General features: G+C 43.0%; 1 protein-coding gene across 1 annotated transcript in view; it reads right to left on the bottom strand.

Annotated features, from left to right (window-relative positions):
• Positions 1–21,063, bottom strand: part of LOC130358232 (retinal guanylyl cyclase 2-like) — a 95,904-nt gene that overhangs the window by 37,371 nt on the left and 37,470 nt on the right. The window contains exons 7-9 of the mRNA XM_056561165.1: positions 9,572–9,652; positions 7,509–7,685; positions 1,224–1,380 (exon numbers count right to left, since the gene is read on the bottom strand). Of these exons, the coding sequence (XP_056417140.1) occupies positions 1,224–1,380; positions 7,509–7,685; positions 9,572–9,652 (415 nt within the window). The remainder of the gene's footprint in view (positions 1–1,223; positions 1,381–7,508; positions 7,686–9,571; positions 9,653–21,063) is intronic.

The raw sequence follows: 21,063 nt of genomic DNA, 5'->3' as shown, positions 1-21,063 counted from the left end.
GTATAGTGGTATTAGTTAAGTACTATATGTTGGTATTATTTGAGCACTGTTTGGTGGTATTATTAGAATATTATATGGTGGCATTATTTTAGTATTGTGTAGTGGTATTATTTGAGTACTATATGTTGGTATTATTTGAGCACTGTTTGGTGGTATTATTAGAAAATTATATGGTGGCATTATTTTAGCCCTGTGTAGTGGTATTATTCGAGTACTATATGTTGGTATTATTTGAGCACTGTTTGGTGGTATTATTAGAATATTATATGGTGCCATTATTTTAGTATTGTGTAGTGGTATTATTTGAGTATTATATGTTGGTATTATTTGAGCATTGTTTGGGGGTATTATTAGAATATTGTATGGTGGCATTATTTGAGCACTGTGTAGTGGTATTATTCGAGTACAATATGTTGGTATCATTTGAGCACTGTTTGGTCGTATTATTAGAGTGTCATATGGCGGCACTGTATACTGGTATTATTTGAGTGCTAGATGTTGGTATTATTTAAGCACAGTATAGTGGTATTATTTGAGTACTATATATTGGTATTATTTGAGCACTGTTTGGTGGTATTATTAGAGTGTTATATGGCGGCATTATTTTAGCACTGTATACTGGTATTATTTGAGTATTATGCGTTGGTATTATTTGTGCACCGTGTGGTGAAATTATTAGAGCATTATATGGTGGCATTATTTTAGCATTGTGTAGTGGTATTATTTGAGTATGAGATGGTGGTAATATGTGAGCACTGTGTGGCTGTATTTATTTTGTGGGGCACTGCTGCAGTATTATAATTTTGCAGAATATGGTGGTGTGAGCATTCTATGACATGTTGGTCTAGATAACAGTATGACACTATTTGGACACAGTACCCTATGGCACTTACATTAGGCACTGTATAGGATTTTTTAGGTATATACTGCATGAGGGACAGTAGATGGTATTTTACAGGTATTTTACTGGTCCTGGTCACCAAAAATTAATAACCACATGGGATCATGGGGTGTGGACACTCATCTATACACTGACATGTATCTGTTGTACTGCTATTACCGTGTCTTTACCTCCGTAGGTTTGTCCCTCCTGTCTACCATGGAGTCACAATAGACCCTTTGTGGACCTATTTGCAAAATACTGTAGCTAAAATTCGGGAAGATCAGGTGAAATGACTATTGTGTGACTCTTGGCTCCTGATATTGACAAGTGCCGTTCTCACCTACAGGGGGAAGAGTGCTGCGGGGGGCTTTCTGATTTTCCACAATTTCGTTATAACCATAATCTGTGAGCTTCAGGACGAATCTGCCATCCACCACGCAATTCCGTGACTTCAGCCGTCCGTGAGGAAAGTCTCTGTGATGTAAATATCTCATTCCCTGTGATGGAGAGAGTAAACTATTCAACTGATATAAACAAAAAATAACATGAAAAACTATATAACCATATCCGGCCACAAGAGGGCGCCATGTGAGAGTGAGAAGATTTGAGACTGACACAAATTTAGCTTTTACTGATTCAGTGATTTTAGATCTTTAAAGGGTACTCCACCCCTAGACATCTTATCCCCTATACAAAGGATAGGGGATAAGATGTCTGATCGCGGGGGTCCCGCCGCTGGGGACCCCCGAGATCTTGGCTGCAGCACCCCAGACATCCGATGCACGGAGCGAACTTTGCTCCATGTCGGCTGATTGGCAATGCAGGGCGGAGGCTCGTGACGTCACGGCCATGCCTCGCCCGTAATGTCATGGCCACGCCCCCTCAATGCAAGTCTACGTCACGAGCCTTTGGCGCTGCACCCGATGCTCTAAATGAACGGCTGGTGCAGCAGGGAGATTGTGGGGTCCCCAGCAGTGGGACCCCCGCAATCAGACATCGTATCCCCTATCCTTTGGATAGGGGATAAGATGTCTAGGGGCGGAGTACCCCTTTAAGTCAGATGTTTCTATGGTTACTGAGGGACAATATTAGTTTTTACACTTTAATTGACAAATACATCAAGTTTATGAAAAGACTTAATATTTCCAGTACTGACCATTCTTCTTCTTCCAATTTTTGTGTTTTTTCAATTTTTGTGTTTTTTTCTTCATCCATCTACTTAATGAGTATTTACCACTGGTTGTCAATGGGATTGAGATCTGGGGAGTTTTCTGGCCATGGACCCAACACTTGTTGAGTCCCTTAGTTATTACTTTGGCCTCGTGATAGGATCTCCATCATGCTGGGAAAAGTCTTGTTCATCACCAAATTGCTCCGAGATTGTTGGGAGGAGTTACTCTTGGAGTAAGCCCAGATACCATTCTTTATTCATGGCCGTGTTCTTAGGTAACATTATTAGTGATCCTGCTCCCCTGGATGAGAAGCCGCCCCACACATGATGGTCTCAGGAGTCTTCTCTGTAGACATGACACAGGATTCATGGTAGAGTCAGATAACTCCCCCCCCCCCCCCCCCCCCCCCGTCCTCTGCTGTCCAGTCCCTATATTTCCTGCAGAATCTCATCTGTCGTTCCTTGATGGTTTTCTTGGAGATAAGTGGCTTCTTTTCCGTCCTTCTTGCCACCATGTACCTCCAAATGCCTTCTCCCCACTGTACGTGCAGATAACAGCGGCCGTTGCCATTCCCGAGCTCGGCACTGGTACTGATCCCATCCCGGAGCTGAATCCTCTTTAGGAGACGGTCCGGGCACTTACTGGTATCTAAACATCCTCCAAGAGCATCTTCTCCCCCAACCATCCAGGAGCGATTCATGAGGAACAATGTATTCTCCAGCATGATGGAGACCATGTCACAAGTGACAAAACATTCGGTGCCATTTTGGGTCCACGGCCAAAAAACTTCCCAGGCTCAAACCTTTGGCCACGACTGTGCATACACATCAGCTAGTAGAATATGGCGCTCCTGATCAACGTAGGTGCACAAGTAGGATCCCACTCCTTAAATTCATAGAACAATGAGACTTGGCTCTCAAAAATTGCAATTTAGATGATTTATTTCATATGCAATCCATAAGGTAACTAGATAACGTTTCGGTCAAACACTGACCTTCATCAGATCTAGAATCATACAACATGGATGTCATTCATTATACATATGTCCAAAATTGTGTATAGAACAGATGTCATATAGTGACAATAGGTAAACAAATAAATAGATAGACAGTGCCCTGTTATAAATCAAAGGAAATCGAGTTATAGCATATGAAGCAATGGGGATAGGGTAATATCTGGAATAAGTTGTCAAGGAGAAATGTGGACATTGTGACTGTAATGAGTTTTATAGGATTCTGTTTATCATTTCATTCGCTACGTTACTATGCGTCACATGACCTGCACGGCATAGACCTTAGGTGCATTAAGACTGCAGAATCTGTTACCTGTATATCCTATGTCCTATATGCATTATCCTACTTGGATACCCGTATCTTACCTGATGCACAATTTAACATGCTATGTGTCCTATGTTCCATATGTAATATCTATCTTGCTATTTATATCTTACCTGACATATAATACCTACCTTGATATTCATTAGTGTTGCTCGCGAATATTCGCAATGCGAATTTTATTCGCGAATATCGTATATTCGCGAATTCGCGAATATTCGCGAATATAGCACTATATATTCGTAATTACGAATATTCGGGGTTTTTTTGTTTTTTTTTTCCCAGTTCACATCACAGTGATCACCCCTCTCTGCTTCCAGCTTGTGTGGTGTAAAGAAGGCTCTAATACTACTGTGTGAGACTGGTGTCGCTTATGCTAATTTTGTATCTACTAATTTTCGCATATGTTAATTTTCGCATTTGCGATTTTTTTGTATATGCGAAAATAAAACGAGAATATTACGAATATGCGAATATTCGCGAATATATGACGAATATCCGTCCACATATTCGCGAATATTCACAAATTCGAATATGGCCTATGCCGCTCAACACTAATATTCATATCTCACCTGATGCATATAATGTTGCACATTACCATCATTATCCTACAATGTGTTAATGCCTATTTTCCACTCATTTTCATTGTATGCCCATTTTTACTCTTTTTCTCATTTTTTCTAATTTTTTTCTCATTTTCTCATCATTCATAACTCTGCATATTTCTATACTATTATTTATAGAGACACATGATGACTTTTAGATATCAAATACCATTGTTACATAATTCTGTTTTTCCCCTCCATATCATACACCTTCTACTCTGCACTCAGATATACATACATGATTATATTGAGACACACTGGTTATTTCCTACATGCTATCTCTTCTATAACATGTTCATCACACATTTTGTACATTTTCTTGCAGTAGTTCTGCTATAACACTCATTACAGTCACGATGTCCACATTTCTCCTTGACAACTTATTCCAGATATTACCCTATCCCCATTGCTTCATATGCTATAATTCGATTTCCTTTGATTTATAACAGGGCACTGTCTATCTATTTATTTGTTTACCTATTGTCACTATATGACATCTGTTCTATACACAATTTTGGACATATGTATAATGAATGACATCCATGTTGTATGATTCTAGATCTGATGAAGGTCAGTGTTTGACCGAAACATTATCTAGTTACCTTATGGATTGCATATGAAATAAATCCTCTAAATTGCAATTTTTGAATGCCAAGTCTCATTGTTCTATGTACATACACATCATACATATTATACACACACATCATATACTTTATTCATACATACATACACATCATACATATTATACACTCACATCATATACTTTATTCATACATGCATACACATCATACATATTATACATACACATCATATACTTTATTCATACATACATACACATCATACATATGATACATACACATCATATACTTTATTCATACATACACATCATACACATTATACATACATACATACACATCATACATATTATACATACACATCATATACTTTATTCATACATACATACACATCATACATATGATACATACACATCATATACTTTATTCATACATACACATCATACACATTATACATACATATATACACATCATACATATTATACATACACATCATATACTTTATTCATACATACATACACATCATACATATTATACATACACATCATATACTTTATTCATACATGCATACACATCATACATATTATACATAAACATCATATACTTTATTCATACATACATACACATCATATACTTTATTCATACATGCATACACATCATACATATTATACATACACATCATATACTTTATTCATACATATATACACATCATACATATTATACATACACATCATATACTTTATTCATACATGCATACACATCATACATATTATACACACACATCATATACTTTATTCATACATACACATCATACATATTATACATACACATCATATACTTTATTCATACATACACATCATACATATGATACATACACATCATACACATTATACATACATACATACACATCATATATATTATACACACATCATATACTTTATTCATACATACATACATACACATCATACATATGATACATACACATCATATACTTTATTCATACATACATACACACCATACATATTATACACACACATCATATACTTTATTCATACATACATACACATCATATATATTATACACACATCATATACTTTATTCATACATACATACACATCATACATATTATACATACACATCACATACTTTATTCATACATACATACACATCATACATATGATACATACACATCATATACTTTATTCATACATACACATCATACACATTATACATACATATATACACATCATACATATTATACATACACATCATATACTTTATTCATACATGCATACACATCATACATATTATACATACACATCATATACTTTATTCATACATGCATACACATCATACCTATTATACATACACATCATATACTTTATTCATACATACATACACATCATACATATTATACATACACATCATATACTTTATTCATACATGCATACACATCATACCTATTATACATACACATCATATACTTTATTCATACATACATACACATCATACATATTACACATACACATCATCATCATATACTTTATTCATACATGCATACACATCATACCTATTATACATACACATCATATACTTTATTCATACATACACATCATACACATTATACATACATATATACACATCATTCATGTAACCTCTATGGAGTTGGCTGCATTATCTGAAATGCCCAGTAGATGGCGGATGGAGACCAAAAAAATGAACTTAGTATGCTGTATAAAGACTGGAGCTGTGATCACATGATTAGCAGCCATTTCATGAGAGATGATTCAGATTGGTGGAGACTTCAGTCACATGAATGTGACATCACACAGGTCCTGTGCCCTGAGGATTTGCTCAGACTACCACAAGCCCAGCCAGAGAAGGGATGTGCTTCTAGCTGTGAGAGACTGCACCACAGAGACAGCACCTAGCTGAGAGAACTTTCTTCACACGGGACCACACCAGCTGAGAGAGAGACCTGCTGGCAGAGCTGGAGAGACAAGCACTAAGTCTGGTGAATGCAGAGAGGAGACTGCTGCTGAACTGACCTGATTAATGGTGTTGTGAGGGTAAGCTAAAGCCTCTTCCCTGTTCCACCACCAGGCACCTGTCTCCTTACTCAAAGTAAAGACTCTGAGGTCCAGTGGCGGATGTTACACAGCTCAGGCTGCTTCAGTGACGCTGCAGAGCAGGACTTATAAGGGCCCCAACACTCCTATGTGCACCAACAGCCATTATGGCGAAGATAAGGGGGTGGGCCGCAGGTGGGTGGGTGAAGAAAATCCACAAGGCATTGTTATCGGTGTTAAACTATTGTATTATCCTATGTATGTTTGTTCATTTGCTACTTACTATATAAAGTTAATTCATTATAGGTTGTGTCTGTCTTATTGTACCAAGTATGTTTCCAGTGAGACCCCACATCCCTACCCCGGATGCTCCACTGGGTGGAGGCACTGCCCCAGACATGTACCCCAGCTCCCAGTTAGCGGAGGCTCAGGATCTGCCTGTCAGACATAGGGAGGTAACTAGGGTAAGGGACCCCAGAGACCCCAGACACATTATACATACATACACATTATACATACACATCATATACAATACACATTATATACATAAGAAGTAATGGAATTCTCAGCTCACCCTCCAGGGCCCCAGGCGCACGGACTGTGCGAGGCAGCACCACTTAGGCAAACAAGAAACTGGATGTCCAGCGCCAGGATTCGTGCAAAACAGATTCTTTAATGCTTAAAAAGCCATAACAGGGGTCAATGTGACGCGTTTCAGGTGCGTTAGCACCCTTAATCGTACCTGAAACGCGTCACATTGACCCCTGTTATGGCTTTTTAAGCATTAAAGAATCTGTTTTGCACGAATCCTGGCGCTGGACATCCAGTTTCTTGTTTACATTATATACATGTTATACACATCACACATACCTTAATCAGATCTAAGAGTAGAGAAGATTTGAACATCCAGTCCAGCTTGACGTCCTCGTTCCTCAGCAGGTCCTCCAGACTTCCTCGGGAACAATGTTCGGTCACAATGGCAAAAATGCCGCAGTCGGAAAAGAAGCCCAGAAAGGGATTGACATTTTCATTTCTCAAATCCTTCATCTGTAGACACAACCGGATGGGTCAATAACACGCAGGACCCGATGGACACTTATATCTTGTTCGGTCATATAGGGGGAGATTTATCAAGCCTTTTGCCTGGGAACAGTGGAGCAGGGGCCCATAGCAACCAATCAGATTGTGTCTTTAATTTTTGAAAGAGTGAAAGCTGGAATCTGATTGGCTGTTATGCGCAATGGCTCCACTGTTGCATATGCGGTGTCCCAGTACAACTGTTCCAGATACTTTCCCCACAAAGTTGTCGTGTGGCTGAGGGTAAAACGTTTTGCACAGTGCATCAATGTGTATGTGGTACCAGAAAGTTCTTACAAATGTTTATATGTGTGTTGCACCTTTTTTTTATTGCGAACACTGAGGGCTTACAGTGTGTAAATGGTTAATATTTCTGCATTATTGTACACAGACGAATGATGCCTTGGTCACATGATGCTACTAGCCAATTATTGCAGGAGAAGTCCCTAGTTCAACCTCCCTATCCCAGGAGAAGAGGTGGACCCAAACCTGTTAGTTCAGTTGAGGCCAGTGCCACATGTCTCTCAGCTCAGCTCCTGATTGGTTAGGCATTCTAACACCAAAACCACATGTCTTTAATCTAGATGACTGTTCATGCTTGTGTTCTTGCTCTTACTGTGAGGATTAAAGTGCAGAAAAGTGTATCATCTACATCAGAGAGAAGAAGGCTGAACAAGGACCTCTCCACAATACACTAATCTCTTCTTTGCTCTTTACTGCTTGGCTACCACATAATGAGAAGCTTTTCTGCCACGACCTTCCAGGTATAGTGTCACAGACCAGAGTTGTGAGTAAAGAGAAATCTACATATCACACCACAGTGAGACAACCTGTGATGATCCCCATCAGTGGTTTCAGTAGGATTGGACTGAGAACATATTACATCTGTATTAGTCATTATACATACTAAAAGAACCATAAAGATTGTTACAGTATCGCTGCTAAAAGCATCATTTGAAGGGGCGATCCCCAAATATCAATTCATCTGGCAAAGAAGCTGTACCGTTCTGAGCTGTGACAAAGTAACTGTATTGTATTAGAATCGCACAGGACTAAACCCATAGCCCATTCCTTTCCCTCTTATCAACCTATTTAATTGTCCAAATATAATTAATTAGCTATATAGCAGTTTCCCCCTCTTCGGTTGTCACTTGTATGCATGAAGTGAGAGAATTACATCATACAGTCACCTGCTCTTTCTCTGTCCAAATCCCTCTCTAAAAGCAGCCCCCACCCTCCTGAGAGACACAGACCACGTGGTTTCTGCCCTGCACTAATGAGTTATGCTCTCTTCAGTGCTGAGAACTGGGACATGTGTGCAGCCTCAGTCGATCAGACTCTGTTGCTCAGAGCAGTAGGTTGGGGGCTGCTCTCAGAGAGTGAGCTGACAGAGCAGGGCTGCAATGATTGCTGGGAGATGTAGAAAAGGGGAAGGAAGGATGGCAAAGAATATCAAGCAGCCAGAGAAGACAACAGGCGCCACAGGGGCCATACATATCAGGCAGAATCATTTACAGGGAACATATTCAGGTAGTGTGGTGGTGCCCCTTTAAAGAACTACAACTCTCAGCTACACCATAACCATCTTTACACCCAGAACTACTACCACACATAAGGTTTAATAAATTTCCCCCATAGTGTATAATTAACTATAAAATATAGGGCATGACTATAAGTGATGCACAGTACACTACATGTTATAACCGCCATACAGTACACTATACGATTACAAAAACTGTACGGCACAATACATGATTATTAGCATGGTTCAGTATGCTATTTCATTGTGCGTGCAATACAGTACATGATTACAAGCTGCGTAGAGTGTCTGGACATGGTTGTCGCACCAATCTCACCTTGCGCAGTGTGCTGGTCGTGCTAGGCCGTAGTTCGTGGTACACACCAGGCTCAAACTTCTTCAGCCAAACCCAGTCTCCCTACAAAATGATAATGTAAACTCAGAATTATATGCAAAGGCAGAAGACAAAATATGTATTGAATGGAACTCTTTTAAAAAAGGCCAGCGGAGTAACATAGAGCTCTTAGTGGAGTTCTATGTTTGGAGGTGTTGGTGGAGCTCTATGTTTGGAGGTGTTGGTGGAGCTCTATGTTTGGAGGGGTTGGTGGAGCTCTATGTTTGGAGGTGTTGGTGGAGCGCTATGTTTGGAGCTGTTGGTGGAGTTCTATGTTTGGGGGTGTTGGTGGAGCTCTATGTTTGGAGCTGTTGGTGGAGTTCTATGTTTGGGGGTGTTGGTGGAGCTCTATGTTTGGAGGTGTTGGTGGAGCTCTATATTTGGAGGTGTTTGTGGAGCTCTATGTTTGGAGGTGTTGGTGGAGCTCTATGTTTGGAGGTGTTGGTGGAGCTCTATGTTTGGAGGTGTTGGTGGAGCTCTATGTTTGGAGGTGTTGGTTGAGCTCTATGTTTGGAGGTGTTGGTGGAGGTTTATGTTAAGAGGTGTTGGTGGAGCTCTATATTTGGACGTGTTGGTGGATTGAAGTGTTGGTGGAGCTCTATATTTGGCGGTGTTGGTGGATTGAAGTGTTGGTGGAGGTCTATATTTGGAGGAGTTGGTGGAGGTCTGTGTCTGGGGGTTTTGTTGGAGCTCTATGTTTGGATGAGTTGGTGGAGTTCTATGTTTGGATGAGTTGGTGGAGCTCTATGGTTGGAGGTGTTGGTGGAGTTCTATATTTGGAGGTGTTGGTGGATTTCTATGTGTGGAGGTGTTGGTGAAGTTCTAAGTTTGGAGGTGCTGGTGGAGCACTATGTTTGGAGTTGTTGGTGGAGCTCAGTTTGGAGGTGTTGGTGGAGTTCGATATTTGCGGTGTTGGTGGAGTTCTATGTTTGGATGAAATGGTAGAGTTCTATGTTTGGAGGTGTTGGTGGAGTTCTATGGAGGTGTTGGTGGAGCGCTATGTTTGGAGGTGTTGGAGCTCTATGTTGGAGGTGTTGGTGGAGCTCTATGATGGAGGTGTTGGTGGAGTTCTATGTCTGGATGAGTTGGTGAAGTTCTATGTCTGGAGATGTTGGTGGAGCTCTATGTACAGAGGCGTTGGTGGAGCTCTGTTTGGAGGTGTTGGTGGAGTTCTATGTTCAAAGGTGTTGGTGGAGTTCTATGTTTGGAGGTGCTGGTGGAGTTCTATGTTTGGAAGTGTTGGTGGAGCTCTATATTTGGAGGTGTTGGCGGAGCTCTCTGTTTGGAGGATGTTGGTGCAGCTCTACATTTGGAGGTGTTGATGGAACTCTACATTTGGAGGTGTTGGTGGAGTTCTATGTTTGGGGGTATTGGTGGAGTTCTATGTTTGGAAGTGTTGGTGGAGTTCTATGTTTGGAGTTGTTGGTGGAGCTCTTTGTTTGAAGGGGTTGGTGGAAATCTAAGTTTGGAGGTATTGGTTGAGCTCTATGTTTGGAGGTATTGGTGGAGCTCTATGTTTGGAGGTATTGGTGGTGCTCTATGTTTGGAGGTGTTGGTGGAGTTCTATGTCTGAAGGTGTTGGTGGAGCTCTATGTTTGGAGGTATTGGTGGAGTTCTGTGTTTGGAAGTGTTGGTGGAGTTCTATGTTTGGAGTTGTTGGTGGAGCTCTTTGTTTGAAGGGGTTGGTGGAAATCTAAGTTTGGAGGTATTGGTTGAGCTCTATGTTTGGAGGTATTGGTGGAGCTCTATGTTTGGAGGTATTGGTGGTGCTCTATGTTTGGAGGTGTTGGTGGAGTTCTATGTCTAAAGGTGTTGGTGGATCTCTATGTTTGGAGGTTTTGGTGGAGATTTATGTCTGGAGGTGTTGGTGAAGCTCTATATTTGAAGGTGTTGGTGGAGCTCTATGTCTGGGGGTGTTGGTGGAGCTCTATGTTTGGATGAGATGGTGGAGTTCTATGTCTGGGGGTGTTGGTGGAGCTCTATGTTTGGATGAGTTGGTGGAGCTCTATGTTTGGAGGTGTTGGTGGAGTTCTATGTTTGGAGTTGTTGGTGGAGCTCTTTGTTTGGAGGTGTTGGTGGAGCTCTATGTTTGGAGGTGTTTGTTGAGCTCTATGTTTGGAGATATTGGTTGAGCTCTATGTTTGGAGGTGTTGGTGGAGTTCTATGTCTGAAGGTGTTGGGGGAGCTCTATGTTTGGAGATTTTGGTGGAGCTGTATGTTTTGTAGTGTTGTGGGAGCTCTATGTCTGGAGGTGTTGGTGGAGATTTATGTCTGGAGGTGTTGATGAAGCTCTATATTTGGAGGTGTTGGGGGAGCTCTATGTCTGGGGGTGTTGGTGAAGCTCTATGTTTGGATGGGTTGGTGGAGTTTTATGTCTGGGGGTGTTGTGGAGCTCTATGTTTGGATGAGTTGGTGGAGCTCTATGTTTGAAGGTGTTGGTGGAGTTCCCTGTTTGAAGGTGTTGGTGGAGCTTTATGTTTGGAGGTGTTGGTGGAGTTCTATGTCTGGAGGTGGTGGTGGAGCTCTATGTTTGGATGAAATGGTGGAGTTCAGTGTTTGGAGGTGTTGGTGGAGTTCTATGTTTGGAGGTGTTTGGGGAGTTCTATGTTTGGATGTGTTAGTAGAGTTCTATGTTTGGAGGTGTTGGTGGAGCGCTATGTTTAGAGGTGTTGGAGCTCTATGTTTAGAGGTGTTGGTGGAGCTCTATGATGGAGGTGTTGGTGGAGTTCTATGTCTGGAGGTGTTGGTGAAGCTCTATGTTTGGAGGTGCTGGTGGAGTCCTATGTCTGGAGGTGTTGGTGGAGTTTGATGTTTGGCAGTGTTGGTGGAGTTCTATGTTTGGATGAAATGGTGGAGTTCTATGTTTGGAGATGTTGGTGGAGTTCTTTGTTTGAAGGTGTTGGAGCTCTATGTTCGGAGGTGTTAGTGGAGCTCTATGATGGAGTTGTTGGTGGAGTTCTATGTCTGGAGGTGTTGGTGAAGCTCTATGTTTGGAGGTGCTGGTGGAGCTCTATGGTTGGAGGTGTTAATGGAGTTCTATGTCTGGAAGTGTTGGTGGAGCTCTATGTTTGGTGATGTTGGTGGAGCTCTATGTATGGGGGTGTTGGTGGAATTCTATGTCTGGAAGTGTTGATGAAGTTCTATATTTGGAAGTGTTGGTGATGTTCTATGTTTGAAGGTGTTGGTGGAGCTCTATGTTTGGAGGTATATATATATAGGGGTGTTGGTGGAATTCTATGTTTGAAGGTGTTGGTGGAGCTCTTTGTTTGGAGGTCTTGGTGGTGTTCTATGTTTGAAGGTGTTGGTGGAGTTCTATGTCTGGGGGTGTTGGTGGAGCTCTATGTTTGGATGAGTTGGTGGAGCTGTATGTTTGGAGTTGTTGGTGGAGCTCTTTGTTTGGAGGTGTTGGTGGAGCTCTATGTTTGGAGGTGTTAGTTGAGCTCTATGTTTGGAGGTATTGGTTGAGCTCTATGTTTGGAGGTGTTGGTGGAGTTCTATGTCTGAAGGTGTTGGTGGAGCTCTATGTTTGGAGGTGTTAATAGAGTTCTATGTCTGGAAGTGTTGGTGAAGCTCTATGTTTGGTGGTGTTGGTGGAGCTCTATGTTTGGTGATGTTGGTGGAGCTCTATGTATGGGGGTGTTGGTGGAATTCTATGTCTGGAAGTGTTGGTGAAGCTCTATATTTGGAAGTGTTGGTGATGTTCTATGTTTGAAGGTGTTGGTGGAGCTCTATGTTTGGAGGTATATGTATGGGGGTGTTGGTGGAATTCTATTTTTGAAGGTGTTGGTGGAGCTCTATGTCTGGAAGTGTTGGTGGAGTTCTATACTTGGAGGTGTTGGTGGAGCTCTCTGTTTGGAGGTGTTGGTGGAGCTCTATGTTGGGAGGTCCACCAACCTCTATGTTTGGAGGTATTGGTGGTGCTCTATGTTTGGAGGTGTTGGTGGAGTTCTATGTCTGAAGGTGTTGGTGGAGTTTTATGTCTGGAGGTGTTGTTGGAGGTCTATATCTGGAGGTGTTGATAGAGGTCTATGTTTGGAGGTATTGGTGGAGCTCTATGTTTGGAGGTGTTGGTGGAGGTCTATGTCTGGAGGTGTTGGTTGAGCTCTATGTTTGGAGGTGTTGGTTGAGGTCTATGTTTGGAGGTGTTGGTGGAGCTCTATGTTTGGACGTGTTGTTGGAGTTCTATGTTCGGAGGTGTTGGTTGAGCTCTATGTTCAGGGGTGTTGGTTGAGCTCTATGTTTGGAGGTTTTGGTGGAGCTGTATGCTTTGTAGTTTTGTGGGAGCTCTACGTTTGGAGGTTTTGGTGGAGCTGTATGTTTTGTAGTTTTGTGGGAGCTCTATGTCTGAAGGTGTTGGTGGAGTTTTATGTCTGGAGGTGTTGTTGGAGGTCTATGTCTGGAGGTGTTGGTTGAGCTCTATGTTTGGAGGTGTTGGTTGAGGTCTATGTTTGGAGGTGTTGGTGGAGTTCTATGTTCGGAGGTGTTGGTTGAGCTCTATGTTCGGAGGTGTTGGTTGAGCTCTAAGTTTGGAGGTGTTGGTAGAGTTCTATGTTTGGAGGTGTTGGTAGAGTTCTATGTTTGGAGGTGTTGGTTGAGCTCTATGTTTGGAGGTGTTGGTGGAGCTCTATGTTTGGAGGTGTTGTTGGAGGTCTATGTTTGGAGGTGTTGTTGGAGGTCTATGTTTGGAGGTGTTGGTGGAGTTCTATGTTTGGAGGTGTTGTTGGAGGTCTATGTTTGGAGGTGTTGGTTGAGCTCTATGTTTGGAGGTGTTGGTGGAGGTTTATGTTTGGAGGTGTTGGTTGAGCTCTATGTTTGGAGGTGTTGGTGGAGGTCTATGTTTGGAGGTGTTGGTTGAGGTCTATGTTTGGAGGTGTTGGTGGAGTTCTATGTTCGGAGGTGTTGGTTGAGCTCTATGTTTTGAGGTTTTGGTTGAGCTCTATGTTTGGGGGTGTTGGTGGAGTTCTATGTTTGGAGGTGTTGGTGGAGATTTATGTTTGGAGGTGTTGATGGAGGTCTATGTTTGGAGGTGTTGGTTGAGCTCTATGTTTGGTGGTTTTGGTGGAGTTCTATGTTTGGAGGTGTTGGTGGAGGTCTATGTTTGGAGGTGTTGGTTGAGCTCTATGTTTGGGGTGTTGGTGGAGTTCTATGTTTGGAGGTGTTGGTGGAGGTCTATGTTTGGCGGTGTTGTTGGAGGTCTATGTTTGGAGGTGTTGATAGAGGTCTGTGTTTGGAGGTATTGGTGGAGCTCTATGTTTGGAGGTGTTGGTGGAGTTCTATGTTTGGAGGTGTTGGTTGAGCTCTATGTTTGGAGGTGTTGGTGGATGTCTATGTTTGGAGGTGTTGGTTGAGGTCTATGTTTGGAGGTGTTGGTGGAGTTCTATGTTCGGAGGTGTTGGTTGAGCTCTATGTTTGGGATGTTGGTGGAGCTCTATGTTTGGTGATGTTGGTGGAGCTCTATGTATGGGGGTGTTGGTGGAATTCTATGTCTGGAAGTGTTGGTGAAGCTCTATATTTGGAAGTGTTGGTGATGTTCTATGTTTGAAGGTGTTGGTGGAGCTCTATGTTTGGAGGTATATGTATGGGGGTGTTGGTGGAATTCTATTTTTGAAGGTGTTGGTGGAGCTCTATGTCTGGAAGTGTTGGTGGAGTTCTATACTTGGAGGTGTTGGTGGAGCTCTCTGTTTGGAGGTGTTGGTGGAGCTCTATGTTGGGAGGTCCACCAACCTCTATGTTTGGAGGTATTGGTGGTGCTCTATGTTTGGAGGTGTTGGTGGAGTTCTATGTCTGAAGGTGTTGGTGGAGTTTTATGTCTGGAGGTGTTGTTGGAGGTCTATATCTGGAGGTGTTGATAGAGGTCTATGTTTGGAGGTATTGGTGGAGCTCTATGTTTGGAGGTGTTGGTGGAGGTCTATGTCTGGAGGTGTTGGTTGAGCTCTATGTTTGGAGGTGTTGGTTGAGGTCTATGTTTGGAGGTGTTGGTGGAGCTCTATGTTTGGACGTGTTGTTGGAGTTCTATGTTCGGAGGTGTTGGTTGAGCTCTATGTTCAGGGGTGTTGGTTGAGCTCTATGTTTGGAGGTTTTGGTGGAGCTGTATGCTTTGTAGTTTTGTGGGAGCTCTACGTTTGGAGGTTTTGGTGGAGCTGTATGTTTTGTAGTTTTGTGGGAGCTCTATGTCTGAAGGTGTTGGTGGAGTTTTATGTCTGGAGGTGTTGTTGGAGGTCTATGTCTGGAGGTGTTGGTTGAGCTCTATGTTTGGAGGTGTTGGTTGAGGTCTATGTTTGGAGGTGTTGGTGGAGTTCTATGTTCGGAGGTGTTGGTTGAGCTCTATGTTCGGAGGTGTTGGTTGAGCTCTAAGTTTGGAGGTGTTGGTAGAGTTCTATGTTTGGAGGTGTTGGTAGAGTTCTATGTTTGGAGGTGTTGGTTGAGCTCTATGTTTGGAGGTGTTGGTGGAGCTCTATGTTTGGAGGTGTTGTTGGAGGTCTATGTTTGGAGGTGTTGTTGGAGGTCTATGTTTGGAGGTGTTGGTGGAGTTCTATGTTTGGAGGTGTTGTTGGAGGTCTATGTTTGGAGGTGTTGGTTGAGCTCTATGTTTGGAGGTGTTGGTGGAGGTTTATGTTTGGAGGTGTTGGTTGAGCTCTATGTTTGGAGGTGTTGGTGGAGGTCTATGTTTGGAGGTGTTGGTTGAGGTCTATGTTTGGAGGTGTTGGTGGAGTTCTATGTTCGGAGGTGTTGGTTGAGCTCTATGTTTTGAGGTTTTGGTTGAGCTCTATGTTTGGGGGTGTTGGTGGAGTTCTATGTTTGGAGGTGTTGGTGGAGATTTATGTTTGGAGGTGTTGATGGAGGTCTATGTTTGGAGGTGTTGGTTGAGCTCTATGTTTGGTGGTTTTGGTGGAGTTCTATGTTTGGAGGTGTTGGTGGAGGTCTATGTTTGGAGGTGTTGGTTGAGCTCTATGTTTGGGGTGTTGGTGGAGTTCTATGTTTGGAGGTGTTGGTGGAGGTCTATGTTTGGCGGTGTTGTTGGAGGTCTATGTTTGGAGGTGTTGATAGAGGTCTGTGTTTGGAGGTATTGGTGGAGCTCTATGTTTGGAGGTGTTGGTGGAGTTCTATGTTTGGAGGTGTTGGTTGAGCTCTATGTTTGGAGGTGTTGGTGGATGTCTATGTTTGGAGGTGTTGGTTGAGGTCTATGTTTGGAGGTGTTGGTGGAGTTCTATGTTCGGAGGTGTTGGTTGAGCTCTATGTTTGGGATGTTGGTGGAGCTCTATGTTTGGTGATGTTGGTGGAGCTCTATGTATGGGGGTGTTGGTGGAATTCTATGTCTGGAAGTGTTGGTGAAGCTCTATATTTGGAAGTGTTGGTGATGTTCTATGTTTGAAGGTGTTGGTGGAGCTCTATGTTTGGAGGTATATGTATGGGGGTGTTGGTGGAATTCTATTTTTGAAGGTGTTGGTGGAGCTCTATGTCTGGAAGTGTTGGTGGAGTTCTATACTTGGAGGTGTTGGTGGAGCTCTCTGTTTGGAGGTGTTGGTGGAGCTCTATGTTGGGAGGTCCACCAACCTCTATGTTTGGAGGTATTGGTGGTGCTCTATGTTTGGAGGTGTTGGTGGAGTTCTATGTCTGAAGGTGTTGGTGGAGTTTTATGTCTGGAGGTGTTGTTGGAGGTCTATATCTGGAGGTGTTGATAGAGGTCTATGTTTGGAGGTATTGGTGGAGCTCTATGTTTGGAGGTGTTGGTGGAGGTCTATGTCTGGAGGTGTTGGTTGAGCTCTATGTTTGGAGGTGTTGGTTGAGGTCTATGTTTGGAGGTGTTGGTGGAGCTCTATGTTTGGACGTGTTGTTGGAGTTCTATGTTCGGAGGTGTTGGTTGAGCTCTATGTTCAGGGGTGTTGGTTGAGCTCTATGTTTGGAGGTTTTGGTGGAGCTGTATGCTTTGTAGTTTTGTGGGAGCTCTACGTTTGGAGGTTTTGGTGGAGCTGTATGTTTTGTAGTTTTGTGGGAGCTCTTTGTCTGAAGGTGTTGGTGGAGTTTTATGTCTGGAGGTGTTGTTGGAGGTCTATGTCTGGAGGTGTTGGTTGAGCTCTATGTTTGGAGGTGTTGGTTGAGGTCTATGTTTGGAGGTGTTGGTGGAGTTCTATGTTCGGAGGTGTTGGTTGAGCTCTATGTTCGGAGGTGTTGATTGAGCTCTAAGTTTGGAGGTGTTGGTAGAGTTCTATGTTTGGAGGTGTTGGTAGAGTTCTATGTTTGGAGGTGTTGGTTGAGCTCTATGTTTGGAGGTGTTGGTGGAGCTCTATGTTTGGAGGTGTTGTTGGAGGTCTATGTTTGGAGGTGTTGTTGGAGGTCTATGTTTGGAGGTGTTGGTGGAGTTCTATGTTTGGAGGTGTTGTTGGAGGTCTATGTTTGGAGGTGTTGGTTGAGCTCTATGTTTGGAGGTGTTGGTGGAGGTTTATGTTTGGAGGTGTTGGTTGAGCTCTATGTTTGGAGGTGTTGGTGGAGGTCTATGTTTGGAGGTGTTGGTTGAGGTCTATGTTTGGAGGTGTTGGTGGAGTTCTATGTTCGGAGGTGTTGGTTGAGCTCTATGTTTTGAGGTTTTGGTTGAGCTCTATGTTTGGGGGTGTTGGTGGAGTTCTATGTTTGGAGGTGTTGGTGGAGATTTATGTTTGGAGGTGTTGATGGAGGTCTATGTTTGGAGGTGTTGGTTGAGCTCTATGTTTGGTGGTTTTGGTGGAGTTCTATGTTTGGAGGTGTTGGTGGAGGTCTATGTTTGGAGGTGTTGGTTGAGCTCTATGTTTGGGGTGTTGGTGGAGTTCTATGTTTGGAGGTGTTGGTGGAGGTCTATGTTTGGCGGTGTTGTTGGAGGTCTATGTTTGGAGGTGTTGATAGAGGTCTGTGTTTGGAGGTATTGGTGGAGCTCTATGTTTGGAGGTGTTGGTGGAGTTCTATGTTTGGAGGTGTTGGTTGAGCTCTATGTTTGGAGGTGTTGGTGGATGTCTATGTTTGGAGGTGTTGGTTGAGGTCTATGTTTGGAGGTGTTGGTGGAGTTCTATGTTCGGAGGTGTTGGTTGAGCTCTATGTTTGGGATGTTGGTGGAGCTCTATGTTTGGTGATGTTGGTGGAGCTCTATGTATGGGGGTGTTGGTGGAATTCTATGTCTGGAAGTGTTGGTGAAGCTCTATATTTGGAAGTGTTGGTGATGTTCTATGTTCGGAGGTGTTGGTTGAGCTCTATGTTTGGGATGTTGGTGGAGCTCTATGTTTGGTGATGTTGGTGGAGCTCTATGTATGGGGGTGTTGGTGGAATTCTATGTCTGGAAGTGTTGGTGAAGCTCTATATTTGGAAGTGTTGGTGATGTTCTATGTTTGAAGGTGTTGGTGGAGCTCTATGTTTGGAGGTATATGTATGGGGGTGTTGGTGGAATTCTATTTTTGAAGGTGTTGGTTGAGCTCTATGTCTGGAAGTGTTGGTGGAGTTCTATACTTGGAGGTGTTGGTGGAGCTCTCTGTTTGGAGGTGTTGGTGGAGCTCTATGTTGGGAGGTCCACCAACCTCTATGTTTGGAGGTATTGGTGGTGCTCTATGTTTGGAGGTGTTGGTGGAGTTCTATGTCTGAAGGTGTTGGTGGAGTTTTATGTCTGGAGGTGTTGTTGGAGGTCTATATCTGGAGGTGTTGATAGAGGTCTATGTTTGGAGGTATTGGTGGAGCTCTATGTTTGGAGGTGTTGGTGGAGGTCTATGTCTGGAGGTGTTGGTTGAGCTCTATGTTTGGAGGTGTTGGTTGAGGTCTATGTTTGGAGGTGTTGGTGGAGCTCTATGTTTGGACGTGTTGTTGGAGTTCTATGTTCGGAGGTGTTGGTTGAGCTCTATGTTCAGGGGTGTTGGTTGAGCTCTATGTTTGGAGGTTTTGGTGGAGCTGTATGCTTTGTAGTTTTGTGGGAGCTCTACGTTTGGAGGTTTTGGTGGAGCTGTATGTTTTGTAGTTTTGTGGGAGCTCTATGTCTGAAGGTGTTGGTGGAGTTTTATGTCTGGAGGTGTTGTTGGAGGTCTATGTCTGGAGGTGTTGGTTGAGCTCTATGTTTGGAGGTGTTGGTTGAGGTCTATGTTTGGAGGTGTTGGTGGAGTTCTATGTTCGGAGGTGTTGGTTGAGCTCTATGTTCGGAGGTGTTGGTTGAGCTCTAAGTTTGGAGGTGTTGGTAGAGTTCTATGTTTGGAGGTGTTGGTAGAGTTCTATGTTTGGAGGTGTTGGTTGAGCTCTATGTTTGGAGGTGTTGGTGGAGCTCTATGTTTGGAGGTGTTGTTGGAGGTCTATGTTTGGAGGTGTTGTTGGAGGTCTATGTTTGGAGGTGTTGGTGGAGTTCTATGTTTGGAGGTGTTGTTGGAGGTCTATGTTTGGAGGTGTTGGTTGAGCTCTATGTTTGGAGGTGTTGGTGGAGGTTTATGTTTGGAGGTGTTGGTTGAGCTCTATGTTTGGAGGTGTTGGTGGAGGTCTATGTTTGGAGGTGTTGGTTGAGGTCTATGTTTGGAGGTGTTGGTGGAGTTCTATGTTCGGAGGTGTTGGTTGAGCTCTATGTTTTGAGGTTTTGGTTGAGCTCTATGTTTGGGGGTGTTGGTGGAGTTCTATGTTTGGAGGTGTTGGTGGAGATTTATGTTTGGAGGTGTTGATGGAGGTCTATGTTTGGAGGTGTTGGTTGAGCTCTATGTTTGGTGGTTTTGGTGGAGTTCTATGTTTGGAGGTGTTGGTGGAGGTCTATGTTTGGAGGTGTTGGTTGAGCTCTATGTTTGGGGTGTTGGTGGAGTTCTATGTTTGGAGGTGTTGGTGGAGGTCTATGTTTGGCGGTGTTGTTGGAGGTCTATGTTTGGAGGTGTTGATAGAGGTCTGTGTTTGGAGGTATTGGTGGAGCTCTATGTTTGGAGGTGTTGGTGGAGTTCTATGTTTGGAGGTGTTGGTTGAGCTCTATGTTTGGAGGTGTTGGTGGATGTCTATGTTTGGAGGTGTTGGTTGAGGTCTATGTTTGGAGGTGTTGGTGGAGTTCTATGTTCGGAGGTGTTGGTTGAGCTCTATGTTTGGGATGTTGGTGGAGCTCTATGTTTGGTGATGTTGTTTTAGGTCTATGTTTGGAGGTGTTGGTGAAGATCTATGTTTGGAGGTGTTGATGGAGGTCTATGTTTGGAGGTGTTGTTTTAGGTCTATGTTTGGAGGTGTTGGTGGAGTTCTATGTTCGGAGGTGTTGGTTGAGCTCTATGTTTGGGGGTGTTGGTGGAGTTCTATGTTTGGAGGTGTTGGTGGAGATCTATGTTTGGAGGAGTGATTGGAGGTCTATGTTTGGAGATGTTGGTTGAGCTCTATGTTTGGTGGTTTTGGTGGAGTTCTATGTTTGGAGGTGTTGGTGGAGGTCTATGTTTGGAGGTGTTGGTTGAGCTCTATGTTTGGGATGTTGGTGGAGT

The sequence above is a fragment of the Hyla sarda genome, chromosome 2 (assembly GCF_029499605.1).
Source record: "Hyla sarda isolate aHylSar1 chromosome 2, aHylSar1.hap1, whole genome shotgun sequence".
NCBI classification, from domain to species: Eukaryota; Metazoa; Chordata; class Amphibia; order Anura; family Hylidae; genus Hyla; species Hyla sarda.
Note: the sequence above shows the minus strand (reverse complement) of the source record. Positions and strands in the feature narration are given on the sequence as shown.